The 17,747-nt window shown below is 38.3% G+C and overlaps 1 protein-coding gene across 2 annotated transcripts; it reads right to left on the reverse strand.

Annotated features, from left to right (window-relative positions):
* Window positions 1–5,032: 5,032 nt before the first annotated feature.
* On the reverse strand, window positions 5,033–8,504 carry LOC105053099 (cytokinin dehydrogenase 11-like). 2 transcript variants are annotated; one of them, XM_010934124.4, is made up of 4 exons: window positions 7,649–8,499; window positions 7,265–7,537; window positions 6,646–6,908; window positions 5,039–6,074 (listed from the first exon to the last, which is right to left on the reverse strand). In XM_010934124.4, the coding sequence occupies exons 1-4, from the start codon at window positions 8,372–8,374 to the stop codon at window positions 5,744–5,746; spliced, it is 1,593 nt and encodes a 530-aa protein (XP_010932426.3). In that variant the 5' UTR covers window positions 8,375–8,499; the 3' UTR covers window positions 5,039–5,743. The 2 variants fall into 2 exon arrangements, with proteins under 2 accessions (XP_073101231.1, XP_010932426.3); XM_073245130.1 differs by lacking the exon at window positions 6,646–6,908 and having other exon boundaries at window positions 5,033–6,074; window positions 7,649–8,504.
* Window positions 8,505–17,747: the final 9,243 nt, after the last annotated feature.

A 17,747-nucleotide genomic window follows, 5' to 3' on the forward strand; every position in this document is an offset into this window, starting at 1 on the left:
CAGTGAAGTGAGATGAGTGCTTGATTCATGAGGTTCACATAAACAAGCTAATCTGATTAGTGTGTGCATCACCATATTATGCACGTAGTATAGGATATAATTTCTCTTTCATGAACGGAAGAATTATAGAATGCATCCAAGTAGGGCCTTTAAGTCTCTCCTTCTCTCTAACAAATTTGGATTTAAAATCATTGAGCTGCCTATCTTTGCCTTTTTAAACATCTATCTTTGCCCTTTTAAACATCAAATCGGAAATAATTTCTCTTTGTTTTACGAATGGTAGAATTATAGAATACATCCAAGTAGGCCCGTTAAGTCTCTCTCTCTCTCTCTCTCTCTCTAACAAATTAGGGTTTAAAATCATTGGGCGGCCTACCTTTGCCCTTTTAAACATCAAATCTCACCATGAGTACAAATCTAGATTCGATGCTTACAACTCCACCGTCAGCTCAGGTCATGGGGATTTGAAAGACAGCCTTTCTCCATTTTTGGGCCAAATGCTACATTTTCTTTTCTTGTGCCTAGTAAACTCATTACAGATTCTTCTTTATAAGATTAGGAGAGGAGAGGAAATAGATCACTGGAGATTTGGTAGACCCTCTTATGCAGCATGCCTACCCTAAACTCGCATAAATAATGCTGTCCTTCATGATTCAGTGGAAAATTTAAAAAAGAAAAAAGGTATCTAAATATAAAAGGGAAGCTTGTGCTTGGCCTTGGTTGCACATGTTACAAGCTTCTTTTTCTTCTTCTTTTCTTTTGGGTGGGGGCGGGGGGCCATGCGAAATCTCATAGAATCGCATCAAATCGTGCAAAAATCATGCTACCTGCACCTTTTTTAGTCCAACTTGCTGTGGAATCCATGCAGTGCTGCTAGAATTGCATGGAACCACATATCCTGCTTGCAAGGAATTTTCTTGTACTCAACCTGCATTCACTATGCATGGGTTTAAAGTAACACCTCTCAACAGTACTGTAGAAGGGTGCCTGGTTTCTAAGACATATATGTTAGCAGATTGTAATTACCATTTAAGATGCAAAATTCTGAGAAAAAACCCAGAATTCCCTTGCTTGTGTTTCTCTTCCCTTGAATAGATGCTTCATGTTTGAATGCAAAGAGGCGTTTTAAAAAGTGTTTGACGTCATTAGTTCTTCTATCATTTTCATACAATAGTTGATGTTTCCCTCATTATTGTTCTCTATAAAATAAGAGAGGGTTTTTGGATAATATCCTGTGGGTCATCTCTTGATGGCTAGGTTGCTATCAATTCAAATGTTGCAAATCTCTTGTCAAGGCATTTCTTATGGTCGAGGATTATTGGCAGGAGTTTACAAGTAAGATTTTTAGGCCAGTTATGCTTTTCCGTATCTTACTTTTTTTTTTAATGTGCTTCTCAAATATGGCCTAAATATTTTGTTTCATTGACAGATAGAAGGAGGCCTACATGCATTATATTTACTTAGATCACAAGATTTGGAGATGTACCATTTAAGATTTGCACATAGAATATCCGGTTGCTAGGTAGAAGAATAAGATCATTGGAATAAGCCTTGGTTTAATTTGTAGAAGCGTACGTAAGCCCAATGCAGATTAATAGTTTTCCATATTTAGTTTGCTTTCAATGTTAAAGATATTTTCTTCCGCAAGCTTAGCCCATATTTATTGGTGTTGTGGTGTAGGTAGGAGGGCATCATTAGTCCTACGTTAGTTGTGAGTCAAAAAAAATTCTGATTTATATGGAATGGGATTTTCTCTGCCACATGAGACATCTTTTAAAAGATAAAACTATGAAGTCACGTACCATAGTGCCAGAGATCGAAACGAACAATATCTCATATATACGGGAGCAGAGACTAATCTATTCGAGTCATGAGCTGCCTCTGACGAACTATGGTGTATCTCCCCATGCCATAGTACCAGAAGTCGAAGCAGACAATACCTCATATATATAAGAGTGGAGATCGATCCATCTAGTCATGAGTTTTTGACTGCAATAATTAGTAAATATTTTGCAGAATGTTTATGTAGTTTATTTTTTAAGTTTCAAATGAAAAATATATTTCCAAAAATAAAATCATCCATAAGCTAATGTTGTCCTCCAAAGATGTTAATCTAAATTTCCACCCACTTCCACTTCCTGCTCATATTTCGAAGTGCTGTAATATATAGTTCTACATTCCTTAGCAAGTACATTACTGTTGACATTCCGATTTATCAATATAGATACAAGTATACATGTATATATCAATGTATTAATTAATTCTTGTTACAGCTTCCTTTTAAAACCAAAATATTGATTTTATACACCACTGCCTCCTCTTCCTCATCTTCTTCTTTGAACAATGCATTGAGGTGAACATATTAATAAAAACCAAGACATCAACAACTTTAGATAATACAAGCTCTATTTTAGCTCTTATTACACTATAAACCCAACAACCACCCCACCCCCCCGCACAAACTTTGCACAGACATTTATGTTACCAATTACCAAACCCACTGAAGGGATGTCTCACTGATTAGATGGTCCCCGACAGGAAGTGAGCATATAAATGTACCTTGAGTTGGTCATCATACTTTATGTAGCCTAAAGTTGAAACCAAGATAAATCCCCTAACGTCACAGATTCTCCTCATTCCTAATCTCCAAGCATGCAAAACCATTGGGAATTATATTAACCACGCCATGCTATGTGCTAGGGGGTAAAGTCTAAGAAGAGCATTCCGATAAGCTTCCTTTTCTTAAAAAATCTACTTTGGGACTTGTGGGAATATCCCATTGGCTAATACCCACCAACAGAGGAAGAGATCTAGTTCTCACTAAAAGTGGTTAGCACAGCGCCCTATACTTTCATCCTTGATTTGTGTGATGGACCCTTGCATGCATCCATGCATGTCATGGGGAAAGGAGGAAAGGAACTCCTCCACTATGGTTCTGTATATAATCGAAGCCCTAGCATGTACCTCCCTCACAAACCCCTACACAAGATAGCATTTTGTGTAAACTTTTAATAGTTTAAAGTACACTTCTGCAGTACACCAAAGAAATAGACTGATGTTGGGAAGAGAAATCATGGTGCCATAATTGCATGGGGGCCTGACTGTTCTTGAGGGCTCATGCTTTACAGCAGTGCGTGTTGCTGCTTTTGAGGGATGGACATCTGTGTGTGTGGATGGTTGTGTTCGAGTAAAGAAAAGAACCACCACAGGTCCTCAAATCCAAGTTGATTTGCATGGGGAATCAGATCCGCCAGAGGTGAAAGCGTCTGCCTCTTTTTATGAGGAAAGGAAAGCCTCGGGTCAGTGGGTTGACAATGGATTTGACCAGTTTGACCCACCCTGCCCCACTAATAAAAGCCACGAAATAATATCATATAGTTTCATGCATAAAAGAATAAAGCAAACACACATTAATAACATTTTACTTTCTTCATAGGTGCACTCCTCTTTGCCTTTTCCTTCTCTCTCTTCTAGAAAACTTAGTTACAAAGGGATATGAGGGAATTGTATCCACTAATTGTGCGTGGTGTCTGTGAGAGATCTAGAGAGAGCGCAAGGACTATAAACATGGTTAGGATTACGAGGAACGTAGGTGCTCCAAGCGTTAACTTTGAATAGGATCTTAGTTCATAGTTTATTTAGAATCCTGTGTTGCTTGGGAAAAACGGAGTTATAGGTTTTTGGTTGGAATCTTGCTTTATTGGCAAAGCTGCATATTTTTGGATTGAGAAGGAGAGATCAGGTGACTTTGGTACTACAAAAAAGTGAGGTATGCTGGTGTCTCTGCTGAGGCCTTTCTTGCTTTTCTTTTCTTTCTTTTTTTTTACGTGTCATGTCCTCACTTGCACAACTACGGGATCTTGTAGCGAGAGGCTTTGGCACATGAGATAAGTCCTATCATAACACGATAATCATCTCTCAAATTCTCAGTCATTAATTGTACTAATCATTTCTCCCAATATCTCTTGTCCTAGTCATTTATAGGGTTCAGGCTTCACGCAGGGTGTTTTGGAGAGAAGTCTCAAACATGTTTTGGACTAATTAATAATTCTGTTGAAGAGTGATTGCTTCTCTTGAGTATTTTAATAATTCTGTCATGCTCAATTCAAAGGATAATTAATAAGGCACCACAATATGTATGTATATACATGTGTATGTTGATACTTAGGTATCCATTATGATCATATGTAATTTGATTAAATAAAATCCAGCTTCAACATTTTTTAAGTTTGTTGAACTCAAATTATGCGTCTTTTTTTTTTTTTCTCTAATAAAAGATGTACAAGCTTTATTAGTGCATGGAAGGCATGAATATTGATATAATGTCAAAGTTTAATATGAGATATTATATTAATGATCATATGCGTTTCACTTGCAACATCAAAGACAGACAGATATTCAGCTTATGACTTGATTTGGAGGAGTATGTTTTTATATTCCCACCACAATTGAAGACTGAAATGAGTCTGATGGAGATTTCCCTTTTGTCCCCTCCAAAAACAGGTCACCATGAGCAGTTGAGCAACTAAAAATTAAAGACCATTTTGGTTTTTTTAATTTAAAAAAAAAAAAGAAGAAATATTAGTGAACGACTGGGACCAATTATGACAAAGTATCCAAGTCTAAGCAATCAAGATGCATTACTAAAGACTCAAATCTAGAACCCCCTCCAACCATAGGAGGTGTACAATCACTAGAGTATTTTCCATCCCTTATTTAGTCACAAAAATATGCTAGCTGCAGAATCTACTTAGGGAACAAATATTGATAGAAAAGCAGAAGAAGATCGAGAAGAACAATAAAAAACACTACGTCGCCTTCAACTCGAGTACTTAATGTTTGGAGATAACATAGTAAAAATAAGGATAATGTGAATCAAACAACAGAAGCCAGTGTGTCAACAAGAGATTTGTTCAGGCAAATGCTGGTAGTAGGTCAATCTCAAAACTAGATAGCAATATAAAGCGGGGCCTTGAATTGACATTCATGTCCAAATGAAGCATCAATAGATAGGACAAAAATTCATATGTCGAGCCCCCTCTAAGACTAAGAGGACGTTATATATATTCACCACACAAGCCTATAAAGCAATCATCATACTAGTTGTATCCTGTAGAAAAAATAGCGCGATGCTTCACAAAAGTGATTCAAAAGTGCAGCTGTGATTTAACAGTGACAGCGATCTAAATCATTTTATGATATCTTCTAAGAAAAGCACACGATGACTGATGGTCACTTGTGGTTGTAGTCTTTTTTTTGGTAGTATTTGTGGTTGCAGTCTTCGCCTCTGAGTGCAGTCTTCGCCCCTGCTCTTATTAAAAATTTTGAAGACCACGTGTCCACCAAACATCTGGGTAAAATCTAACCCAGGGAGTCCCAGACTCAGCTCCTGCCACCACCACCATTATCATCATATCACAAAACTTATGCATGCAGGCAAAGAATCATTTAGTATAAATTAAGGATGGCAATGGAGGGCCAGCAAAGAATTACAATATATATAATAGTATATATAGCCAGAGAAAAGGAAAGAATCATCTGTCCATCAGCAATACCCCACCCAAAACTTTCCAACCATCATCATCACCTCCTGGTTTCCCCACCACTACGAGACCAAAGCTGTAGTACCTAATTATGGACCACCACCATTAGCACCAGAGTCCCCATCTTCCTCAGTATCATCATCAACAATCACTCCAAAATCAACGGCTGTGATAATTTATTTGTTTTTTTAATTTATATTTTACAAATCTAGTGGAGGCGGCGGGCGAGAGCGGGAGAAGAGCTTCTGGCCCGGGGCGAGGATGGCGAGGGGGTCGTAGCGGGCCTTGCGCTCGACAAAGCGGGGCCAGTCGCGGCCAAAGTGGCGGGCCCAGTCGGCCTCCGACTGGTAGTGAGGGAGGTAGAGCTTGAAGTCGTAGCCGTTGGATAGGCAGCACTCCACGATCTCGCGGTTCTGCGCCTGCAGCTCCGCCGCCGCCCCGCCCTCCGAACACAGCCGGCTGAATCGCAGCAGCGCCACCAGGTAGAATATCTCGCTCTCCGGCACCGCCACCGATGTCCGCCGGTCCCACCTTCAATCACCAAGAAGAAGTCAATGACCGTCCATCAGGAAATCAAGATTATAAAATCAACATGCGCAAGAGTTACACGACACCACCATCCGCCACGAGGGATGCCGTTGCTGGTCGTTATAACGGAAACAACGGCCATTGTTTCACCGGCCTTCCCAACTTAATTGTGATAATAGGAAAATAAGCATTTCTTTGGACAGAACGAAACGTTACTTTTCCATTTTTTTCTTTCAAGAAAATATTAGCATAATTTAACAAATTTACTGTTCATAGACTATATGCAACGGAGGTGGTCGTGAATGGCTATAACGGCCGTTATCGACACTCCACTGTTCAGGGAAAAGGACAATACGAGAAGGGTATTGGCGTCAAGGGAGACTGGTGGTGCCCACCGATGGGGCACGGAAAGAACCGCACAGAGCAAATTGTGTCCGTGGGGAATATTATGAGCACATGACCGCCCCTGTCATTTCCCAGTATGGCAACTGTGTCCTACGCATCTGGCAGCATCAAATCTCCCATGCCTTAAATACTCCTACGTTAGGATTACCAAATCACCCCCCAATCTTACTTGCTCCGGAGAAGTGGGTACACCAGCATGGGCCCGCCGATGCCGTCCTTCAAGATTCGCTTGAAGACGTTGCGATCGAAATCGACGATGTCTGATGAGGCCATCAGGAGGTTCAGCCAGGGATGGGGCGCCGCCCAGGTCCCGTTCGCACGTGCCGCATCCTCCGCCCGCTTCACACGTGAGAGGAAGTCGACATACGTCGCTTCCACCGCGAACTCCAGTCCCCGGATGTAACGCAGCGGCCGCATCATCGCGCACGCTCGCTGCCAAAAACACAAATAATAATAACCCGGAGGGGTTTCGGGAAGCTAGTCTTGCGGATGAGGACAAAAAAGATGATCCTTCACGGGCTTGTCAAGGGGCATTCACGTCACATTTCGGGATTTTGGACGCAGGCAGGGCCAAATTGGGCGTTTGGCCGTTTGCCCCACCGGAAATCGCTCCGAGATCGCGTACTCCTTTCCACAAATGCCACTACCCTTGACCTTAATTACGAAAGAGCACTTGAGGAAGGAGTAGGCGTCAGGAAATCTAGTGGAAGTGCTCCACGTGGACGAGAGCGATCGGGTTTCGCGGTATCCGAATGACGAGAATACCCCTGTGCTTCGGAGATATTTACCTGGTCTATCGTGTCGCATTCGTGTTGGTTGAAGTGGAGGGCGACCTCCAGGCAGTAGAGGACCGGACCGGACCCGGCGGGGATGATGGCCGGGTCGAAGGGCGAGTCGGGGGAGAAAGGGACCGAGGGCCACCCGTTGACCGAGTCGGCGCTGTTGACGAACACGAAGCCCTCCACGTAGTCGAACGCGTCCGGCTCGGGCCGGGTGACGAGCCACTCGGCGTCGCCGGAGTATTCCTCGAACCGGTCGTAAACCACCCTCATCCATTTCACCTGCGTCAGAGAGGATTTTTGGGATATATCGGGAATAAGAATAAATAAAAAGAGATTTTAAAATGGAGAACTGGATCGGTTGACCTGGAGGTGAGGTTACGTCATACGTACCATGCGAGGGGCGGGAAGGAGGGGGATGCGAGCACGAGTGATGACGCCGAACTGGCCGAGGCCGCCGAGGGCCGCGAAGAAGAGGTCGGGGTGGGCGGCGGCGGAGCATACGACGCGCTCGCCGTTGCCGGTGACAACCTCGAGCTCTAATACGTTGGCAATTTGGGGGCCGTGCCGGAAAGCCTGGCCGCTGATCCCGCCGTTGGAGAGCGTCCCACCGACGGTGAGCCGCAGATAGTCCGTCCACGACGCCGGCGCCATCCCATGTCGCCGGATTCCCCACTCGAGCACCTCCTCCCACAGCGCCCCGCCGGGCACGTCGACGGCGGCACAGCCACCCGCGGCGGTGGAGACGCGGACGAGCTCCATGGGGGGGCCGAGGGAGCGCATGTCGAGAACGAGGCCGCCGTCAGCCATGGCCTGGCCGTTGACGGAGTGGCCGTTGCCGCGGGCGGCGACGGTGAGGCGGGAGGAGCGGGCAGCGAGGAGGATCGAGGCGGCGACGTCGTCGGCCGTAGCCGGCCGGATGATCGCCGCGGGGCGGGCGTGGGCGATCCCGCCGAAGTCCTCCGCCGCCGCGGCGACGGCGGGCGGGTCGGCCGCCGCCTGAAGGTCCAGAGCGCGGAGGACGGCCAGGTGGTCGTCGGATCCCGCGGCGGAGGTTTCCGCCTCTCCGTCGCCGTCAAGGGCGAGGCGCTGCTGCTGCTGGTCCAGATAAGCGATCATAACTGGTTTCTTTCTTCCTTTTCTTTGGTTTTTTGGGTTCGTTTGGTATCGGGCGGAGAGTGGGGGGTTTATATAGAGCGCGAGCGGCGGCGTCAAAAGGACGTCAGCAGTTTATTTCATGTTTTGATGCCCCGATCCGATCAGCACCCCCTCAGCACCCCCTAAGTCCGCCACTCCTTAACGAAGGAGTTTAAAAATAATATAAATATTTATTATTTTCTATTTTTAAGAATAAAAGAAAATTAATTTATACGGGAAAATGGCGGGGGTTTTTTGCGAAAGAAAAAAAAAATCTGGGGCTCGAAACGGCCTTAAGCGCCCCTGAGGGGGCGACTCCCACGTCAGCGAATCCGAGGATGGACGTTTGGGGACGAGTAGAGCTACAGATCGCCTAGTTATTCCCCGACTATTTCCAGTCCGACGTGGACGAACATTATTGAGGAGTACCCGAATACCATTGACCCAATTACCGGCTTCCACATAGGATCTGAAACCTTCGACAGTATGGTGGGTGATTTAGTATTTTTTATGTGGCACATGAAATGAGGAGGCATATAAAATGTTCCTTTGCCCTTTTTTCAATTTTGGGAAGAAGTTTTTAATATTGGCTTTGATTGATTGGGATTGGATGTGATAGATACACCACATGCCTCAACGAAGAGAGAGCTTTTTTGTCCTTCTGGCATACTGCCCCAGCTACTAGACCTAGGTATTGAGATTATTAGGGTTAAGATGGAATCTTAGTGAAACTAAGAAATATTTGTGGAGAATATGAGACCATTTTAGTTTTGGTTAAGGAATGAAATTTAATCAAAGTCTTATACCTTTTGCTTAACTATTTAACCCAGAAAGGGATGCATGTAACAAATGTATTTGTGCCATTATCATGTATTCCCTATCTTAATCCATATGTCCAATATAAAATTCCCTTTTGAATATCAGGCCATAGATTCCTACCAAGATTTGAAAGTGTTAAACTATAGACTGATTGCACTGACAAATAAGCAGCCTACAAATCAAGAGTCTTTTCCATTGCTGAGGTAATGGAATGATATAACATTATACTCATACAGATACGCGTGGAGCCTAAGGATCTAACACTTTGTCATTTTGTAGTTGGTTCATATAAACTAGTTGTAATGATCTGATTATGAAGTTATAGTTAGATTTGAACGTTTGTTGCAATAATGAGACACTGAACAGTTTATTTCATTGCTAAGTATGAAGTGATAAAATTTTGAAATTAGACAACTGAAAATTTTAGTTTTCCCACATATTGTTAGACATGGGATTCAGGTGTCTTGAAATACTCTTAAGCAAGCTCTTTTATGTGCTGAAATAATAGAGCCTACAAAGCTATAGCTATAGAAAATGACATTTATTGGTTTAAAAGCTGGTGTGACAAATTATATAATTTACTATTGTAGGTTATATATGATTGAATGCATTGGGACAAAAGTTTTATAATTTTTTTTAAAAAATATTTTCAAGAGAGAAATAGAAAAGACAAATACTTTTATTGACTCTTACTATTGTAATAGTGAAAGCAATTATTTTGACAATCATTGATATGATATGTACATAAGATGATGCACTTGTTTACATCCATGTGAAATTTCACTAGAGAAGGGGAACCGAGCATGATGCTCAAAAAGAGTTCTTCAACATATTTGTAAACATAACACAAAATATCTTGTGAAAGGTTAGAGACATAGAGACAACAGATGAGGAAATGTATACCCTTAAGGTGGACAACATTATCTTTAGGAAATCACAAGTTTGGAGCAAACCAAACTTAAGATGTGGACCCAAATGCTTAAAGATGTCAACTTGCACGTAAATTAATCATGATCTTTTTTTCATTTTTACAATACTACAAATCAGACACCATCCTTTACCATTCACCATCTTTTATTGGATCCAACCTCCTTTGACTTATAGTAGGGGGATCTTTGATTCCCTTTTTCATTCAAATTGTTGTAATATAGATTTTTTTATCGTAATGTTAGAGTATTAGAATGGAATTATGTGACCAAAGATGGTGTTGGAATAGGCAACTAATTTAGATAAATCCATGATATCATAAGATCTCAACACTTTAAAAATTTATAGTAAAACTTTTATTATCGGGAGAAAACAATAATTTGTCAATTGAATATCTTGCTCATATGTATTCAAAACCATATATATTTCATTGATGTTGATATAATTAAAGCATTGAATTCGACATCACATAGGATCCTTAAATGATTCTTATAATACTAAAAAGATCACCTAGATCTTTTATAAGACTACACAAGGTTTATATGTGAGGGTCATATTTTCTTCTTTTTTTTTTTTTAAAGGAGCTATTTCATTGATCTTGACATCATCATGTTATTTATTTAACTTTTTTTGGCATGATAAAATAGATCAAGTTATATCTATTAGATACACCCTAAGATTAGCCACAATAATGAGAGATCTTCAAGTTCTCCACATGGTTGCATCATAATTTGTTGATATTCTATAACTTAGGTCGATAGTAAAGTTATTATTGAATAGCTAAACTTAATTTCATAAGTTATATTTTGATGTGGTAGCAGAATTAAATCACAATAAATGAAATAAATATATGAAGTTAATTCCCAAGGATGTGAGAAAGTTAATTCTCAGATTAATTATTGAGGTGCCATAACTTCATCTTTTATGAAGAAAATAATTGAGAAAAATTGTTAAGTCATACATAACCCATGTAAGGATATTTGAAGGGTCATATGTATCTACATAAATTTTTGTACTCTTTTACTAAAAAAAATCCTCATACTCCAATATTTTGACATGACTAAGAAATAAATAAAAAATATTTGTGTTTTCTTTTATCATCTCTTATTTTCATCTTAAATATAAAATAAAGTGATATAGTATTCTATTGTGCTTCTATTGCTACCAACATAATGGTATTAGAGCCATAGAAGAACTCAAGAAAATAACAAGTACAAAGCAAGTAAAAGAGATAATTAGTGTGAAGTGGGTTTTCAAAGCAAAGAAGAATGCAAAAGGTGAAGTGGCGAAGTATAAAATAAGATTGATGGCAAAAAAGCTATAAACAAAAAGCTAAGATTGATTATGATGAGATATTTGTTCTTATTGTTGGAATAAAAATTATTAGATTAATTATTTCTTTATAATCACAAAATGGTCGACAAATTTTTCTAATGAATGTCAAATCAACATTTTTGAATGACTTTCTTAATAAGTAGGTGTATGTTGAACAGCCTATAGGATATATAAAAAGGAGTATGAAAAAGTTTTGAAGTTGAAGAAGATTCTATGTTGCTTAAAATAAGCACCTAAAGTATAAAATAGTCATATTGATAGTTACATCAAAGAAAATGGTTATATTAATATCCTTATGAGCAATGCTCTCTATATGAAAACTCATATAATAGTAGATATATTACTTATTTACTTGCATGTAGATGATCTTATTTTCATAGAAAATAATCTCAAAATATTTGAATAGTTCAAGCAAACCATGATCGGAAGTTTGAGAAAATAGATATCGCCTCATGTCTTAATTTTTTGGGTTAGAAATGAAACAAACCAAAGAAGGCATCTTCATCTCTTAAGAAGCTTATGCAAAGAAGGTTCTCGAAAGTTTCAAAATGAAAGATTACAAATCAATTAGTATACCAATAAATTATGGCATCAAATCATCCAAGTATGGTGAAGAAACAATGGTCGACTCTACTCTCTACAAAAGATTGATTGAAAAGTTTAAGATACTTGACATACACAAAATCGGATACTCTTTATGGAGCTAGGCTAATAAATTACTATATGCAACAATAAAAATCTACTCATTAGAAGGCTGTCAAAAGAATCCTCCACTACATCCAAGGTATAATTAGTTATGATTTATTTTATACATCTTTGAATAACTTTTATTTTGTTAGTTTTTCGAATAGTGATTGGGGAAGAGATCTAGATGATAGAAATAGTAGTAAGAAATTTTATTTTTATATGGGAGATATGATATTCACATAATTTTTTAAAAAGCAATCAATTGTCACTCTCTCCATTTATGAAGTTGAGTATGTGGCAACAATTTCTTGTATTTCTTATGCTATTTGGCTAAGAAAGCAACTCAAGGACATTCAAGTTCCACAATATATATAAAACTACCAAGATTTATATTAATAACAAATACAATATTGATTTGGCTAAACATCCAATCTACTATTAAAGGAGCAAGCACATTAATGTTTATTTTTATTTCATGGGCAAACAAAAGAAAAAGAAATTGAAGTTGTACATGTCAAATCTGATAATTGGGTGGCTAATATCTTTACCAATTCTCTCAAAAATGATCATTTTTACAAGCTTAAGACTCTTCTTAGAGTGACTAATGGAAGAAAATTAAGTTTAAGAGAGAGGGAGGGAGGGGGTGTTGAATAGCTAAACTTAATTTCATATTTTGGTATGTTAGGAGAATTAAGTCACAGTAAAGAAAATAATATATAGAGTCATGATAGGTGTATAAATTTGCTCATAGAAATATTAATTTATGAATCAAATTATCTTTATTCTTTTAAAATTGATACTTCTTTGTATATTTTACAGAAAAGAGCTACACCAATATGAAGAGCCCAATTTGCAGGCTTAAAGAGATCAAACGGAACCAAAAATAGAGTTAAAATAGATTTAAAATCAAACCGAAGATTTATCGAATCAATCCTTAAGTTGATGGTCCATCATGGACCATTTGGTCCATAGGAAACTTGGGAATTTGATGGGTTGCACGATGGCTCGTAGGTGGGCTTCATGCAAACCAATGCTGGTTCACATGCATCCATCCATATGTGAGCATGAACATTTAAAGCATGGAAGGCGGGGTCAGCGACATTTGTACAAAAAGCTCACAGAGGGTTCTGGCGGGCTCCATGGGATTCAAATCAAAGATAGGATGCCTGAGGGGTTTTGAAACAAACAAACCTTGAATTCAAATTTGGACTTGTTTTGGCACGCTAGCATGGTTTCTCAAATGGAGATAGGACTTGGGCTTGGCGAGCAACGTAGGGAGGCAGCTGTACACAGAGATTGGATCTCGACTGGATCGCTAACCTAGATAAAAGAGAGGGGTATTAAAATTAAAAAAGAAGAAGAAGAAGAAAAAAAAAGTTCTTCTCTTTAGTCCCACATCTAAAAATCATGAAAATCTCCTCCTTTCTAACACCTATAAAAAAGCCTCTACACCTCTTTATTAAAATATCTCTCTCCACTCCATAATTCTTGTAGGGGATCTGTGTGACAGGCAGACATACCCACCTTTAAAACTTTTTAGCCATCTTGTTTTCACTTTCTTCCACCCTTCCAACACACGAGAAGGAGAGTCAGTCAGGAAAGATTGATCCCAAGCCAAGAGAAGAGAGAAGTCTGGTTCTGTAAGAGATTTTATTTTCTGTTCAAACTCCAAGCCTTGTTAATGGCTTAGGAGTTGAAAATTTTTGTATCAAATTTTTTATTCAGAAATAAATTAGTTATTTTTTTTTATTTAATTTTTATAATTTTAATTTCTGCAATAGGATAGTTTAAATTTCTGCATCTTTTAATTCTGTAATTTTTAATTTTCGTAAGTTCAACTCCAACAAGTAAAATTAGTCGTTATTTTATTTTTGACTTCAAATCAACTATGTCTGGCTAAGTAATCCCTCTGGAGTTTTGATGAAGCTAGATCATGAATAGAAGTCTGCTCTATTCAATTTTTTTTTCGAGCTTTTAAATTTTTAGAATCCTTCTCCCTTCATCTCTCTCGCCAAGAGACTTGATAGGCTATCGTTGGGTCAGAATCCTTCATAGTCCATGCTTAATTCGGTTAAGAGGAGATAATTGATAGAAGATAATAATTTTTTAAATTATTTCTTCTCTTTCCATGTGAAAATCTTGATGAGTTATAGTTGGGTCAGAATCCTTCATAGCCTATACTTGGATAACACAAGAGAAGTGAAGAAAGGAAGGTCTCTTAATTAGGGTGAGAACAAAATATTTGATGGATCATAGTTGAGTTAAATCTCTTCATAATCCATGCTTGTTCATATTTTACACCTTGATCAAGGGACATTATAAGAGAAATCATAGGAAAGCTCTCTAATTCATTGGTCTAGTGGATTCAAGAGCCCTAGATCTTTTAGATAATTTACCTTCATAATTAATTAGTTTATTGCTTTGGTAGTTCATAATTCAATAAACAATCTCTTCCTTTTTCTCTAAAGCTCGCCTGAGCAAGCATTTAAATACAATTCAAAATCCAATTCCTCGTGGGATCGACTCGTACTCGTTGGACGTGCTACATTGCACACCGTGCGCTTACGGTAAATTTAAGATATATCAAATTTTTGACGTCGTTGCCGGAGAATTGGTATTTAAATTGTATTTCAGATTCTTATTCTTCGTGCTTTTAGTTTTAGTTTTAGTAATTTCTTTCTATCTTCTAAGTTTAATCAAAATTGTCCTGATATAAGGTTGCCCTGACGTACCGGAAGTTACGTTGTATGGTTGTCCTAGGATATATTTTGATTTATATAAAAAAAAAATTGTTACCTTTAATTCTTAGATTTTTCTTTTAAGTGCTGCTTATTTGCTTAGTTAATTTTTTACTTTTAGATTAGAATTATCTCATTATATTTAGATTGCATAAGTCTCATTTTCTTATTAACTGATTTAATTTTTTTTATTTCTTTCATAACTCACTAATCCAAAAATTAATATTTACTTTAGTTCTGTAATTAGATTAACATAAAAAAAAACTAATCACATAAGATTTAATTAATATAAAAAATAATTAAACTTTAAAAATCTTTCACTTTATTTGGTCACCTTGCTTTCTTGCATTGCATTTTCATAATATATCTTAAGGACATCACCCATTAATCAGATAAGGTGAAGATTTGATCACCCTTCTTTAGCCCACAAATTATCTCCTTGCATCTACATAACCTAATCCTTAAATAAAATTAATTAGATGCCAATCTTAGGGACATTCAAGCTCATTAGGACAAGAAAACCTAAGAGTTGACGGGTTCAAGTGGGTTAGCCTGTCAGTGTCTAGGAAAGTGGTTCAGGAACTACGTTCCGAAGAAAGATGGTTATCTAATTAGGTCCGTTGCGAAAGCACGGAGAACCTCCCATCAATCTTACACTTACCTGGCTGATTCGGTTAGCCGATTTTGAATTTGGAGTGCTCGAAGGCGACCTTGACAGTTAGGAGCTGTCTAGAATTAGAAAAATATTAGTCAGTACTCTTTTTCTTTTATTTTTCTTTTTTTGATTGAAAATTGATTGAAAAAAAAAATTAAAATAAAAAAAATAGAAGAAAAAATATTTTCTTCACTTCTTTTGTGGAAAAGGGTGTCGAGTCGACTGGTAAGAATTAATTGAATTTCTGTTTCAAACCAACAACTTCTACAATGGGAGAACCCAATCAACCCCAAACCCTTAAGAATTTATGTTATCCAGTCAGTTCCGTCCAACCTTCTTGCATCAGGTTGCCCCAACCCACTGCAAACAATTTTGAAATTAAATCTCAAATTATTAACATGCTTCTAAAATTTACGGGAATAGAGGATGCATACATATTCATTAGAGAGTTTGAAGAGGTTTGTGCAATCATGAGGCTGCAATAACTGTCAGAAGACGAGGTTAAACTAAGACTGATCAATTTTGCCCTTAAGGACAATGCTAAAAAGTGGCTCTATAATCTTTCAAACCAATCTGTCACAACTTGGGACGGTTTTGTAAGAGTGTTCCTAAAGAAGTTCTTTCCCCATCATAAAACAGCTAGGATTAGGAATGAGATAAATTAATTTTATCAACTAGCTGGAGAATCATTCTGAAAATACTTCGATCGCTTTAAGAACCTCTTGACCCAATGTCCACACTATGGAATAAAAATCTGGAGGCTATGTCAGATAATTTATGAAGGACTAGATTCAAATTCTAGAACTATGCTAGAGTCCATATGCCAAGATCAATTCATGTACAAAGAACCCACTGAAGTTTGGTAATTTCTAGAAGACCTAGCTAAGAGAAATTTATAATGAAAAATAACTAGGAATCTGAGAAACCAACACCTTCAAGAGAAATGCATCAAATTCAAACTTTCCTAGCTGCAGAGGCCAAAATAGCAACATTAACACGTAGGTTAGAGGCCTTAGAGTTACAAAGACCAGCCAGTGTGAACCAAATTTCTGCACCCATGTGCAATGCATGTAGTGCACCCGATCATGTCCTTGAGGAATGTCCTTTTCTGATGAATCCAATAGAAAATGGATGTGCACAGGTAAACGCCATATACCAGAAATCAGTGAACAATCCCTATGTACCCACATATAACCTAGGTTGGAGGAATCATCCAAACTTTTTTTGGTCACAAAATCCAAATGTAGATGGTCCTAGCTACAGCCAGCAAAATTCAAGGTCTAACCCTGTGATAAACAACCCACCAGGCTTCAATAATAATGAAAAGAAACTTAATTCTCTAGAGAAAAGTTTAGAAGTTTTGGCCAAATCCAATACTAACACCAATGCCACACTGAACAATTTCATGCAAACCACGGATCAACTCATAAACACTAACTCCCAAGCCATTGTCCGTTTGAAAATACAAGTGGGTCAGCTAGCTTCTGCTATGAGCGAGCGAGAACGAGGTAAGCTACCAAGCCAATCTGAACCTAATCCAAGAAACCAAAATGGTCCACGACCCCAACAAGGAACCAAGTCAGTCATGTGAATGCTATTCACACCTTAAGATCTAAAAATAAGTAGATAATAAGGTAGGTATATCTGATGATAGAGAAAATTCAATTGAGTCACCTTATGAAAAACCTACCTTACAAACTCAAGCTTCTGAAATTGATAGTACACCAAGCCCAAAATCCAAAATTCCTAAAGCTCCTTTTCCAAATCGACTAAGGCCCAATAAAAAATCGAAATATTTGGATAAAATTTTAGAAGTGTTTAAGCAAGTTCAAGTAAACATCCCTCTTTTAGACATGATTAAACAAGTTCCAACCTATGCTAAATTTCTAAAAGACCTTTGTACCAAAAAAAGAGCCATCAATGTACTTAAGAGAGCATTTTTGACAGCAAGTGTGAGCTCATACTTGTCTAGTCATGTATCAATAAAATATAAGGATCCAGGATCTCCAACAATTTCATATGATATTGGAGAAACCCATATTGAGAAGGCCTTGCTAGATTTAGGAGCTAGTGTAAATATTCTTCCATTTTCAGTTTATAAACAATTAGGATTAGAAAAACTTCTACCGATAAAAATCACATTACAATTAGCAGATAGATCTCTTAGGATCCCTAAAAAAATAGTAGAAGATGT

The sequence above is a fragment of the Elaeis guineensis genome, chromosome 10, assembly GCF_000442705.2.
Source record: "Elaeis guineensis isolate ETL-2024a chromosome 10, EG11, whole genome shotgun sequence".
Taxonomy (NCBI): Eukaryota; Viridiplantae; Streptophyta; class Magnoliopsida; order Arecales; family Arecaceae; genus Elaeis; species Elaeis guineensis.